The sequence below is a fragment of the Hypomesus transpacificus genome, chromosome 19 (assembly GCF_021917145.1).
Source record: "Hypomesus transpacificus isolate Combined female chromosome 19, fHypTra1, whole genome shotgun sequence".
Lineage (NCBI taxonomy): Eukaryota > Metazoa > Chordata > Actinopteri > Osmeriformes > Osmeridae > Hypomesus > Hypomesus transpacificus.
In genome coordinates, this window is record NC_061078.1 from 13714774 (window position 1) to 13728451 (window position 13678).

Sequence of the window (13678 nt, forward strand, 5' to 3'; positions counted from 1 at the left end):
CGGGAGACAGAGATTGTGAAGGGAGGGGGAAGATGGAGGGAGGGAGGGATGGAGGGGTGTACAGTAAAGGGCAGAAGCAGCTCGTTGTGGGGGTGAAACCCAGACCACCAGGGTCAGCAACAAAAAGGTCTTCCGCTCATATGCCAGTCGTCAAATATTTATGATTGGAACTGTGTTAAGCGACCTGTCATCGTCACCCAGTACCTGGGTCTTTACGGACATGAGGTGGGGGGTGGGGGGCGGGGGGGGGGGGGGGGGGGGGGGGGGGGACTGGTGGCCACCAGTGGAACAGGATCTCATTAGAGAAGATGGGCGACTCAGCACAGGGGAGTGGAGGGGACCCATGAGGGATCAAAGACATGGCAGTAATTGCGTCCGGTTTTCTATTGGAAAGACGAAGGAGGTCTCCGAGTAAGATTCCTTCCCCGACCTCCTCTCTGCCCAGACAGTACAGGGTTACTGACTTTCCCACAGTCCCCATCAGGGAAGGGAGTCCGGCTCTCCCGGGTGAGGCACATCTACCAGACACTGTGTAAGATGGCACAGAGTTCTTCCAGCATATCTTGATGTTCTCTAAAGTAGCTTATGACAACAGTCAAACTTTATTGCAAATTGTGCTCGCACAGGAGAAAACACAAAATCCACATGCCCTTGCATGCTGTTTCTGTAGTTAACATTGCGTCTGTGCGTACATGCTATTGCAAATGGGTGTGAATGAAAACAGTCGATCGAATAAATCACGTTTTACGTCCGTTAAATGTCAGACTGGTTGGGTGGCCCTGCCAGTTCTTAGAGAGAACAAGCTCCACTCCTAGCCTCATAAAGGACTTCTTTAGGCCTCTGCAGGGAGGGAGTTTTACAGCATTCTTCCACACTGAAGCCTCACCGATCCTTGACTTCACTGAGGAGAAGAGAAATAGAAGCTCCCATAAACTCCAGCCAGAGCTCCTGGACTGACATTCAAAATGAATGATGTACCTGCTCCAACCTCAGATGGGCTCATATGGACGTTTTTTATTTGGATTTATATTATACTGTATATCCTGCACACAGTGCTATTGGATTACATCTCCTGCACATAACACCAATTGTCCAATCTCCAGTCCTCTAAAATCCATTTTAATTTCCATCTGGCGCAGGCAGTGGCCTGGCATACGTTCCTTTAATCCAGGACGACCCCTTTCCCTTCCCCTGCAGAGGTGTGCTAATACTTCTGCCCAGATATTTGCTGGCTGTCATGTGTGCAGACAGACAGACAGACAGACAGACAGGCAGGCAGGCAGGCAGGCAGGCAGGCAGGCAGGCAGGCAGGCAGGCAGGCAGGCAGGCAGGCAGGCAGGCAGGCAGGCAGGCAGGCAGTATACAGTAGATTTCCAGGCTGACAGATGCTGACAGACACATGCTGACAGTATTATTGGATATCTTCTGGTGGGCCTTTGATCACAACCGATTTTTCTTGATCTTGTGTTCGGGTGGTGTTAGGCAATATGGCAGGGTCATAGTAAAGGCAGGGAAAGGATCATCCGCTTAACCGACCTATGGCTAAGCAGGGATGAATGAGAAGCCTGACTGAAGGCCAATCAGCAGTGAGATACAGTGTAACATCTGGAACCATCATGTGATCCCCCACCTGGGCCCCTCTCTAACCTCTGACTCACACATGAACACTGTTGTTTTTCTGGCTGAGAATCTTTAACCAGGGTCAAACTGAGAGGGATTCCCTGAACCCATGTGGAGGAGTCCAAATCCCTCAATGACTCCCCTGGTTTAACCTCCTTACTGTATCCCTCTGTCTGTGGTGTGTGTTGGGATGTGGGTTACGTAAAGACTCTGGTTTGAAGGCTGTGTGATTAAAGCATCTGCTAGTTGGTTGCTTCCTAAGCTCACCCAGCAGAGCACCAGGATGATGACATGGCATAATTCCTCGTGCCACTAAGTCTCTGTCATCTTTTTGGTCTCTCATTTGTTTTTCGCACACATACTGTACACACATAAACACACATAAACACGGGTGCATAAAGTGTGTTGACATACACATGCAGTCCCGTGTTATCATAAAATACATATCTGAAATCAAATTATATTTAATTTCTATATTTGTTAGAATAGCAAGACTACAAGGAATGATCTATTCGAAAGCAAACAGCACATGAATAAACACCATAAGTAATCTTTATTTTAGAACATCATACACCCTTCATATTTAAGACCAATAGAAGTCACTGTCACAGACACTGCTTCAATCCTTACAAAGACCTGTACATGTGTGCATTGTTATCTTTATGGTCTTTCTAATGTCACTTTTTGTTTACTTTTGAAACACATCAGAATTTTCCCATCCCTCAACCATCAATACTTACTGTATCTGTCAGAATACCCTGACATGTCACATCCTAGTACTACAATAGTTGCAGAGAAAAGGCAAATAGCAACCGTGTGTGATATAGCTATAAGTGCATATAAGTGACTATTTGAGCTATTCATGAGGGTAAACTACATGAAAAAAGTTAATAAATGTAGAGACTTTTTTGGAGAGGAACACATAACTATTTGTGGTGTACATGTGTCAGTCATATCCCTGAGTTGCTGTGTGGGTCCAAATGTTCAGTCTGTGAATAAAGTCACTGAGGATTTAGACTAATGACTCGCACACAGGGGGATTATCCGAGTCCTGGCTGTGCATGGAGCTCAGGCCTGTGTCTGAGTCATCGTCGTTGGGGTCACATTTCTTTGAGAGCCCCCTGGCTTGCTCCACCCACTCACTTTTTGTCTCCAAGGGACGCAGCATTGTTGTCTCCGTGACGACAGGAGTCGAGTCCTTATCTGTACGAGCTGTCTCTTCTGTGTTGTCCTCTACATTTAAAGAGTTCACTTTTTCCAGCAAATCCTGGATCTCTTTTTCCTTTGCTCCCCATATCTCCTGGGTCAGGGTTAAATCATTCCTAATGGCTTCTAAATCCGTATTCAGACGAAGTCCAATATATAAACTTGTATCCAGTTGCGTTTTGATCCTTTCCTCCTCCAGTAGCAACTCGTTCTCTGATGATGTATCTGCCCCCTGGACTAAAGTTGTGTCCGGAGCAGGAACAGTTGATACGCTCTCCCCCGAGCTGGATTCAGTGTCTTTACTTGACAGCTCTTCTTGTCTCCGCTTTATCCACCTCTGATTGAGTTCCTCCTGGATCTCGACGGTGATGCTGTCCATGAGCGCTTCATGCTCCGCCAGTTCCTCTTGTAGTTTGACCACCTCCTCACACCTTTGGGCATACTCCTCAAACTGGGCAACAGCCTCCGCCGAAAGGGGTTTGTCCCGCTCCCGGCCGGAGAGTGCTTCGGGGTTCGCATCCACCAAGTATGTGTCCTGCACATAATTGATCCCATGCCTTTTTATTCTGTCATTGTGAACTTTTGCCTCATACTTTTCAATCTCCCTGTCCAGTTCTTTAATTCTCTGGATTTGTTGGCGGATAGTATGGTCCTGTGAAATTACTAGATGAACCAATGTTTCCATTTTCTCCGCCGATGACGCGTCCTTGGACTCCGCTTGGGCCCTCTTTTTATTTATTTTGTCCAACTTTCTGAATGCTTTTCTAACAATCCGACGTTGTTTCTCCGGAGATAACCCCATGGTGGCTCTGGCTGTCCCCTTGTAAACGCACGGGCTCTCTTTGCTCAGCACAACGCGCGCCTCTGCGCTTCGGGGTCCGTGGTTAGCCAAAGAAGCCTCGTTTTTGACCAAAACAAATCGAACATTTTCTTGCTCCTCTCCCCAAGCGCCCCACAGGCGGAGAATTTTCGTTTTGTTCGGCAAGATTCTCTCAAACCCTCTCCATTTCTCTACAATGCAATAGGACTGTGGAGATCCAGAAAGCATGGCTGCAGACACACATTGTTGCAGGTTTTGATCCTCTTGGAGAACTTTGACAACATCAGCACAGGTGGTGCGTTTTGACAATCCGGAGACAAGTTTCTCCTCTCGGCAAACCCACACCGATATCTTATTTTCCTCAGATTCCATTTTGAATTGGAAATAACAAAACAAAAAACGCAATCTAGTGCGGTTTACTTTCTGATGAAGCAAACTGACGACGAAAGTCTGTTGTCCTTTGAGAACTAAAGTGATTGTAAATCCGCATCAGTATATTTTAAAAGCAATAGTCCATACATAGAGACTATAAGAATTTCTCATTTTACGCGTGCCCTGAAAGTGTATCCATGACGTCCCGAGCTGATCTTTCTTGAGTTGTTGGAAGCGGCTATGAAGCCCATGTGTTCCCTGTCGCGGTTTGCACAACTCTGAATGAGTTTCGTAAGTCAACAGAGCAAACAGCGTTCGTTGCGCGCTGCGCGCAAAATCACTGTATGACTGGCTGACTGTCGGCTTGATCACATGTCCAAATCAATCTGTGGCCTCTTCTCAATAAACTTCTCAACTACCATACTGTTTTTCTCATAACAGCGCTATGTAGTAGGCTACTCAATATAATATCAGCAGCAACTATAACGATTGGGATGAAAACAAATGTGTTTAAAGCGATTTGTTTTTACAAATGCTTAAACGTTTTTTAATTAGATCTCCCATACATCATTATTTTTGCGCAATATATTCAGATTCAAAACAGCCTATATACTGCAAAGGCTACAGTAGTAGTGAAATGTAGGCCTATTGTTCAAGAAAAAGCACCATATGTCTTTGTCCTTTGTAATGGCAACATACGTTGAGAGTACACTTATGTAACAGTTTATAAATAGTTTATGCAATGAATGCGCAAGATATTAGACTGGATAAACCAATGGAGGATTATCTTAGAACACTAGCAAACAAGTTTAAATCAACAGACGTCGCAGAGCATACAGTTTAATAGCTTGAATATAGGATAATATAAGTTAAACTATCCCTAATCTCTGACACTGTAGGTGCAAAATGGCCGACTCAGGCTGATGAGAGAGGTTAATGCACACTGTAAAATAATATTCAGTCTGTCAGCTTGATCTTGACCTAAGCCAACAGATGGTGAGGAAAAAGCGATTTGTATTGAGCCAACTAGGTTTTGACAATGCTCTGCCTGCCCTACCCCATTTGACCTCTATCTTACATCAAGACTTTTAAGTAGAACACCTTCTAGTTTAAGTATTGCAAACAGATCTGAAGAGTAGCATGTTCCAGATGGATCTAAAGGATATTCTTGGTTTAAGAGGTTACGCTTTTAGAGGAATTTTGATGTTTATGTGCTTAAATTAGCTTCCAAAACACATACATACAGTCTTGATTAGTGAGGGTGATTTTGAATAACTCTCAATAGTGATGTCGAATCACTATTTGTGAGATTTGACTGAGGAGGTCTGAAGTAGCAAGTGAATGCTTAACTGAATGACAAGAGAGACTTATTCCATCACCCTGTAAGATTCCTGGTGGACGATTTTAGACTGACCATGCATTGGAGCAAGGGCTATTGATGTAGACAGTTATGGTTTTGTGTGATGTTAGGTCCCTTGCTGCTGTAAGTCCAATGACAGTCAATGGTTTCACATAACCACACACACTGAAGACTGCATAGATAAAGTGTGCATAACGACTGATCCTATTGAGTAGGCTAACCTGGCCTCAGCGCACGTACAGTAAGCAGGCCTCGCTAGAAAACCAAATCTGGCAGGACTCAGGCCCCCAGATGATTACACCGCATTGGTGCATGGATTTAAAAAAAAAAAATACTCCGCACACATGATCCAGAGAGACAGGCGGGGGGGGCACATCTGGTGAGGCGCTCAGTGTGATTGTGTCTGTGTGCTGGGAAAGGCCTTCTGGTGAAGACTGAGCTGTTCTGCCTGATTCAGCATTACCACATCATCCAGAGGTCATGTGAGGGAACAGCAGTGCTGTGAAAGTAAAGCAAGGTAAAAAGGTTTGGGAAAAAGGAGCCTAAATGAATATGTATTACTCCCTGACACACAGCCATTTTGCTCTTTCACACTCTTAAGTGAACACAATGAGCAACTGTTCATGAGCTCTGCTGAATGCCAGTACCTCAAGCTTGAAGTTTGCAATCCAGTGTCGCTACCATTTTTTATTTGACAAAGGCTCCCTCTGGTGTTAGATGTCATTACTGTACGTGCCAAAAAATGAATTGGGGAAAAAAAATCAAATGTTTCTGTCAGGGAAAGATTTACAAATTCTTAATGACATTGGTTATTATGAATTTGACATATTAAATTAGTGTCTATAGAAATGAGTCCCAGATAGTACAATCGAAGGAAAATGTAAACAAGAAAAGGACTTTGGAGCACAGGGTGCCCAAATCATGAAGCAAGAATGGCACCATCTACTGTGAATCAGTGGTGAATGCAGTTGATTATCTTGAACGCTTATGGAGTGTGACAACTACATATGAGAATGTCTTACGTGTTTTCAGGGTCTTTGTTGTTACCCTTTGTGGTTGTGACATCCACAGGGAATCCCACTGGGCTCAGTAGTATATGTTGTTCATTGATGTGAGTCTGGAGAAAAAGATGGGAGAGACTATGCAGAATTTACGTCCTGATTTATTTAACTTCAATAATGTATACATACAAAGTATCTAGAAAGCTACAAAAAATCTACCACTTTTTCAAGAAGGCATCAAAATGTTACGGAGACAAGACCATATGCAGTAGAGAACACATACACATAGCAGATTTTATTTTCCCTCCGTTGCTCCAACGCTTTACCGTCATGGATATGAAAAGATATCACACTTCTGTACCAAGAAAAGCCAGGATATAATTTTATACAAAGCACCTTTTTACAAAAAAATCTCTGCACACAAATGCAATAGTTTTTTTTCAAGATACTATCAGAACTTTGTGAGTTCACCTTTAAAGCCAATATCTTAAATGGTAATGAAACAAAAAGGTACCAGTACCTACACTTAGACAAATTACAAACAAATAACAACAAGAGCTAAACTGCTGATATGTTTGTGTCTAGATTCCTTTACACATCCATTATTTGCCTGCTTGCTTCAGACAGTGGGTCCTCCAGACATTCATCCTATCAAAGGCATCAGTTCTGCGGCCACCGGGGACGAGGGAGGCACGGTAGAGTCAGTCGTTCTCCTCAGGATGGAACTGACATGTCAATGTACCAGCAGTGCAGCAGTAACAGCATCACCACCCTCTCAGGGCTTGGAATACAACCTACGACATCATCACAAAACCATTGTGTACATGTAGAACAGGAAAATAGGTACATCCCAGCAAGTAATCAATAAAACATGAACAAGTACACAGGGCATAAACGAGAGAACACATTGATAAAATCAAAGGAAAATTTCTGTTACTTTGTGACAGACAATAGAGTCATCTCATCTCAAAATAAAACACAACATAGGCCTACTGAACACCACAGTTTCAGGGCTGTACTGAATATACTGAGTAAATTAAACGTAATCTGCATCTTCCAGAAACATGGTCTGCAAGGATTAGCATTTTCTTAGAATAAGATACATTTAGATAAATATTGTTTCTGACGAGAGTTGTGGGAGTGTCTGTGATGCTAAGGGACTATGTTAGCCTCTGTGACTTCTGACAGTTGGTTGAATGACTCATCATCCTCTGGTTGGTTAGCTGCTAATTACTCCCAACAGGTTTTGAACACAATTCAACAACACAAATACAAACAGAGCACTTTTTAGATAAAAAATATCAAATCATACTGTAGTAGTAAGAATCAATATATATATATATATGTCTATATATATACTGTATATATAATTTTATTTCATGCCATCCACGGACAATACCATGTAATTTTTACAAACCTTCAGAAAGGCAATGCGGTGATTAGTTTCACGTACATCTCTTTGTTTTTGGTTCAGCAACACTTAATTCAATATTTCTCTGTCTTTTTGAAGCTGGAGAGATCCTAAACCAAAGGCACTTCCTCGCTACAGTGCAGGACATGACAGAATGTATCTGTATTTTTGGTCTATTAATAGAAAAGGCAAAGTGAGTTATTTGATGTTCTGTATACCATTAAAAAATGGTACCTCACAAGTCTGGTGAAATTTTGTACCAGCATGTAATCCTGGCAGTTAATTTGTCTTGACACAACTGATTTTAGTGTTAAAAACAAAAAACATTCTCAGAAATGAATCAATTCCAATGTTACCACATACACTAAGGCACTGTGCACACTGTTACACTTTGGCAGGTGGTACTGCAGAATCCCCTACACAATGTGAAAATAAAGTCTTCCAGCTTAGTAAAGAGATCACAGCTTTAGTGGCATCTTTTGGAATTCACACAACCATCATAACATGTTTAAGGCTCAGCATTGTGGTAGGCCACAGAGTCAGAGTGTTGTGTGAACAGAAAGGCAGCGACACTCGATCCGACTCTGTAGAAATGACACTGCAATAACCAAAGAGACAAAGAAAAAAAAAGGTCAAGAGAGATTGAAAAATGCATGATGTGTCCAGGAGCAATGCCACTGCATTCTGAACAAGGCCTGCTGTGTAGAAGTGATCCATTGTTTCACGATTCTTTCAAGATTCTTTGTAAAACACAGACCGAAGTGTGAATCACTAAGGCATGTCATAGAAGGGGAACCAAGTGCTCAGGACAAGGTGACAGTCCTCTCAAAAGTAGTGCTTTCATGTTTTCATAATAGAAATGCATTTAAAAATATTTTCAATTTTTCCCAAGAGAGGCTTCTCCTTTGTAGCGTGGGGCTATGTTAAGGTGGTATTTTTTGTTGCTATGTATAACTGAGTAAGAAATGCAAAGGTGAACTGTGTTTGTATTCACTGTTATTTTAGTATCTGAGGTGTGGGGGTTCCAAAACAGGGACGATTCCCTTAAAGAGATGAGTAAGAATATAACTTGGAAACAATGACCACTCGCCTTTCACTAACTTGATATGATATGTAACATGTGAAAGTAATTGTCTTTGGAAAACCTATTGTTTGTATACTGTATGTTTGTGTATCTATTGACGCTCACAACTGATAATCTAAAGGAATACAGTGCACACTCATAACTTTATGTAGTTCACATAACCCCCAATAAGAGAAAAGGCTAACACATTTGTGTACATCACAGGGCCAAAAAATCCATCCATATGCTGTATGTCTGTTGACCAAATTAAACCCCAACCAAAAGAGTTTTTTTTCGATACTGCCACTTTTATATGTACATCCTACGAACAGAGACCAACATCCTTTAAATGATAGAATTACTTGCGTATCAAAACATGAAACAACTGTACCACAATTCACAGCTGCAGTCAAACATCAAACACATATATTAAGAAACAAAACAGGGAATGAATAACAATAATACGCTTCACCCAAAATCGTGAATAAGAAGCATTTGTAGGTGTGATTTTCAGATAGAGGCACTGCCACTTGTTTTGAGGTTCTTAAGTCTATGTGGAGGGGAGTTGGGAGGGAGGGGGGGGGGGTCGGGGGGCTGGGTCAGGGGTCTCATTCCTTCACCAGTCGGTAGATGTGATGCTGGGCGCCGTGCTCGCTGTTGGACACCTCGAACACACACGCCATACACAGCAGTGTTTCCTGGGTGTCTCTGTTGGTCACCACCTGCAACACACCGAGACATCAGTTACACTCTATTATTTCACCCTCTCTGTCTCTCTCTCTGTCTCTCCCTCTCTGTTTTTGTCTCTCTCTCTCTGCCTCTCTCTCTCTCTTTCTCTGTCAGTGTCTTTCTCGATCTGAGACGCACACACACGCATGCACGCAAACAATTTGTTTTGTTTTTATCACTCTAAGAAAATTAACCAACAAATATTCCAAAAACAGAGATAAGCCGTCGAGTCTGACTATATCAGCCTCTCGGGGAAAATACATTAGCAAAAGGGCTCTGACAATCCGAGAGACGCATAACAAAAAATAGGTCAATATGACATTTTGAGAAGAAGTAAAATGAACCAAACAAAAGTAGGCCACTGTTGAGGGTGCACACTGCACACCCATGCATGCATTAAAACTAAAATGAAAAGGTCTTTCTCTCGGGGCAGTGAAGAATAGAGACTTAAGAGCCTCCATGTGATGCCTAATAACAGGGGTTCCCTCCCCCTCTGCACCCCTCCTCCTCCTCACTCCTTTTCTCCATCCCTCCATCGCACCCTGCAGATAATGAGACTCCTCACACAGCATTCCATCCCCAGTGGAATGTGGGGAATGCAGGACTAGGGGAGAGCAGGTCATCTCGGAGCCCAGTGAGAGGCTCCATTTCAGGCTGACTAGAGCCACAGGAGCCCCGAACCCTCCCTCCAGCCAGGAGAGAGGAGGAAGGTCTTCTAAACACGGGCCTGAGCCTCGTTGGGTGTGCGTGCATGCGCGCATGTGGGTGGGATGAGTGTGTGCGTGCATGTATGTGTGTGTGGTGCGTGTGTGTGTGTGGTGCGTGTGTGTGTATGTGTGTGTGTGTTTGTGGTGCGTGTGTATGTGTGTGTGTGTGTGTGGTGCGTGTGTGTGGTGCGTGTGTATGTAAGTGTGTGTGTGTGTGTGTGTGTGTGTGGTGCGTGTGTAGGTGTGTGGGTGTGTGGGTGGGAGGCATGTTTACCAGAAGGATGGTGAAATTCTCCAGCACGCTGTTCATCATGTATTTCTCCGGCAGGTGTTTGAGCTTGTGGATGAAGTTGATCATGTATTCACACATGGGAGAGCGGCTTATCCTGTAGACAAAGCGTCCGTTCTCAAACCGTGCATACTCCGTCTAGCAGGCGAGAGAAAGGGAGCATGTTAAAAAAAAAAACGCTTGATCGTCGTTCATTTTGCAAGTCTCCATAATGTCTGTTTTCCAGCGCTTACCTCCACCTTCTCCACCACCTGCTTGCCGAATGAGCACACCTTGGTGGAGCAGGTGATGGTCATGTTCTCAGAGCTCTCGTACTGACTGGTCACTCCGTAGAATGCCCCCGAGTCATCCTGAATGTTGCAGTTCAAGTCAGCCTGGGAAACAGAACAAACACAACACTTCAGTATTCAAGGTCTCAAAACAAATGCATAAGCGGGTGGCAGTCAACAGTTGTTTATTTATATAACTTGCCGCTGTCGTCATTTGTCTACCGTCAATCAGAAAAAGACATTACAGGTTTTGCGAGTATGGAATTGAGAGAGATTGAGTTTTTATAGAATTGTTTTGAGTATCAGAGCGTCCTACATGTGAGGCATTGTGAGGAGTCGTCAGCTCCTGGACGACATGGCATGTGATGGCGTAAACAACAGAGTGGCAATGCTGACCCCTAGTGAGCAGAAATGTAATCCATTTGCACAGATTACCACAAGGCAAAATTAGCACAATCGAACACATTTATCAGCTGGTCAAAGTGGAATTATTCAGTTAACCAGTCCATACCCTTTCTGTTTGAAGTGAATGTATTAAATTTCATTAGAGCACTTGTGAGACCCCCCCCCCCCCCCCCCACCACCACCACCACCACCTTCCTCTCCAAATTACCATGTAAATGCATCCGTGTTTGGAACAGGATGATAGCTAAGGAAGATTAAATGAAGTTATGTTAAAAGGCTGATTTGGGCTCATGAAAAGGACGCACTCCCCGAGGGCAGTGTCTATGCCCTCAACATCATGTTCATTACAGCTCCAAATAGAGGAGCCTTCCTTGTACCACATTCCCCTCCTTCATTACGCAAAGCAGTTGTACTTTCATTATTGTGTAGATTCTGCCTTTTATTTCAAATTTAGATTCGCCGGTCACTTCAAAAGGAATTTGAGCGGGCTCGACCAGGCTGTGACGAGAGACACTTTGTTGGCTGCCGCTAGTTAGCATTTTGCATCAGTGACAAAATACATGCAATGTTTAAACAGCCATTAGGAGTGCAACCAGGTCACTCTATTGTTTCGAGATATTAGACTGAATTAGCAAGTGCTTTGATCACAAACTCTCCTGCTATGCTAGTCCAAATATAACGACGTGCATTCTGCAGACAAATAAAGAGCCATCTTAACTGTTTGGATCCATTCACAATTGTTTATGTACTAAGTTACCCATGGGCGTACTGCTTTTAAAGGCTATGAAAAAACACCATTACATTGAATATTATATTTTGGTCAATGTGTATTAACACAAACACTGTTAGCATTTATTGATTATGAATAATAGTAGCATTATTAAAGATTCAGTCACTCAACCAGTACAAATATGACACACAATAACATGATACTCACCCAGAACTTTACAAGGAAGAAGGAGTTCTGGGGTCCCTTGCCAAAAAGCTCTTTCAGCCCTCCTTTCTTCTCTGGGAATTTGTCATAAATCTGACGAATGTCCACAGACTCCAGCAAGGCATCGCTGTAGGAGTGGTTGGTCTGTCCGATGTGCACAAAGAGGTGCTTGTTGTACTGAAAGGGGAAACATGGAAACACATTTGAAGAGACCTTACTTTATGATTTTGTTCTCACAGATATATTATAATCGACATATTGCAGTTGCACGACCCTTTGTTGATCAAGCCAATAGCAATAGCACTGTGTAAACAAACATATTTTTATGGAACTGTTTGATGCTTTGTTTTTCCCCATCCGCAAAGCATGAGCTTTAACCATAGCAAACTTCTCTGTTGTCCACAGCATGAAAACAAAACATAAAAAATACCAACAATTCTGGGAATTTTGACACAATCAAATCTGAATCATTGTCATAAGGTCTTTTGTAGGCACAATATCAAATTGCATTATGATGGCTTTTTCTAATTCACCGCTGCCCTTTACTTCTGGACTGGTCTGGGGAGGGACTCTCCAGACTATAGCCTTGGGCCACATAACCATTTCAAATATTCAACTAAATGTAAGATTAATGATGGTTGTCATGCGATATCAATAGCAAAATAAAATTCTCGGGGGAATGTAGACAAACCAAGACAGATTGCTCCCGTCCAAAGCAAACAATAAAAAATGTGAGGCATGAGATTGGGGCTGCTGGTCTGCGTGTCTGTTCACAAGACATGACACGGCTCAGAGTACTTTTCACAGCTCCTGTTTTACTGTACACAGGGACACACAGGGAACATATCAAGGGAATTCTACCTATTTAGTCAATCTATTCAAAGCCTTGATTAAGGCCATTGCCAAACATATTTTCAATGTATCTCATCATCTTGTCAGTAGGACCTTCATGACCACGACGGAGGCTACACTGATATTTCATAGACGACAGACGGACAGCGGTATGATCAGGGTCTCTTCACTCACTCTCTCCTACTGTCATCTACTCTCCCCTGCTGTCATCTACTCTCTCCTACTGTCATCTACTCTGGTCTACTTTTATCTCTTCTCATCAACTGTCATCCACCCTTTTCTTCTCTTGTCTACTCTCACTTACTCTGGTCTACTCTCATCTATTCTGGTCATCTCCTCTCATCTACTCTGGTCATCTACTCTCATCTACTCTGGTCATCTCCTCTCACCTACTCTGGTCATATACTCTTATCTACTCACCGAGTCAGGGTCCCTCTGCTGCTCCAGAAAGGCGGAGAACTCCACCAGGCGGAGTTTGGACGTGCCGATAGAGCGGCCTTGCCACGCCGGTACTGTGGGCGCGGAGGCCGTCGTGGGCTCGTAGCCTGCAGCAGCACAACCAGGAGACACTCAAGACTCATCCAGCAGGCACTCCCAAACGCTACACACGCTACAAATGCTAAGGAACTTACACAAATAT

The 13678-nt window shown here is 43.3% G+C and overlaps 2 protein-coding genes across 9 annotated transcripts in view; both read right to left on the reverse strand.

Annotated features, from left to right (window-relative positions):
• Positions 1-2164: 2164 nt before the first annotated feature.
• On the reverse strand, positions 2165-4319 carry rassf10b (Ras association domain family member 10b). The gene has a single exon (XM_047041936.1). The coding sequence runs from the start codon at positions 4016-4018 to the stop codon at positions 2633-2635; it is 1386 nt and encodes a 461-aa protein (XP_046897892.1). The 5' UTR covers positions 4019-4319; the 3' UTR covers positions 2165-2632.
• A 2203-nt stretch (positions 4320-6522) lies between these two features.
• The window catches only part of tead1b (TEA domain family member 1b), a 43931-nt gene continuing 36775 nt past the window's right edge, over positions 6523-13678 (reverse strand). For all 8 annotated transcript variants that reach the window (XM_047041573.1, XM_047041572.1, XM_047041570.1 and 5 more), the window contains 5 exons: positions 13459-13583; positions 12190-12363; positions 10812-10952; positions 10564-10716; positions 6523-9575 (listed from right to left, as the gene is read on the reverse strand). In XM_047041573.1, the coding sequence (XP_046897529.1) occupies positions 9462-9575; positions 10564-10716; positions 10812-10952; positions 12190-12363; positions 13459-13583 (707 nt within the window). In that variant the 3' untranslated portion in view covers positions 6523-9461. The remainder of the gene's footprint in view (positions 9576-10563; positions 10717-10811; positions 10953-12189; positions 12364-13458; positions 13584-13678) is intronic.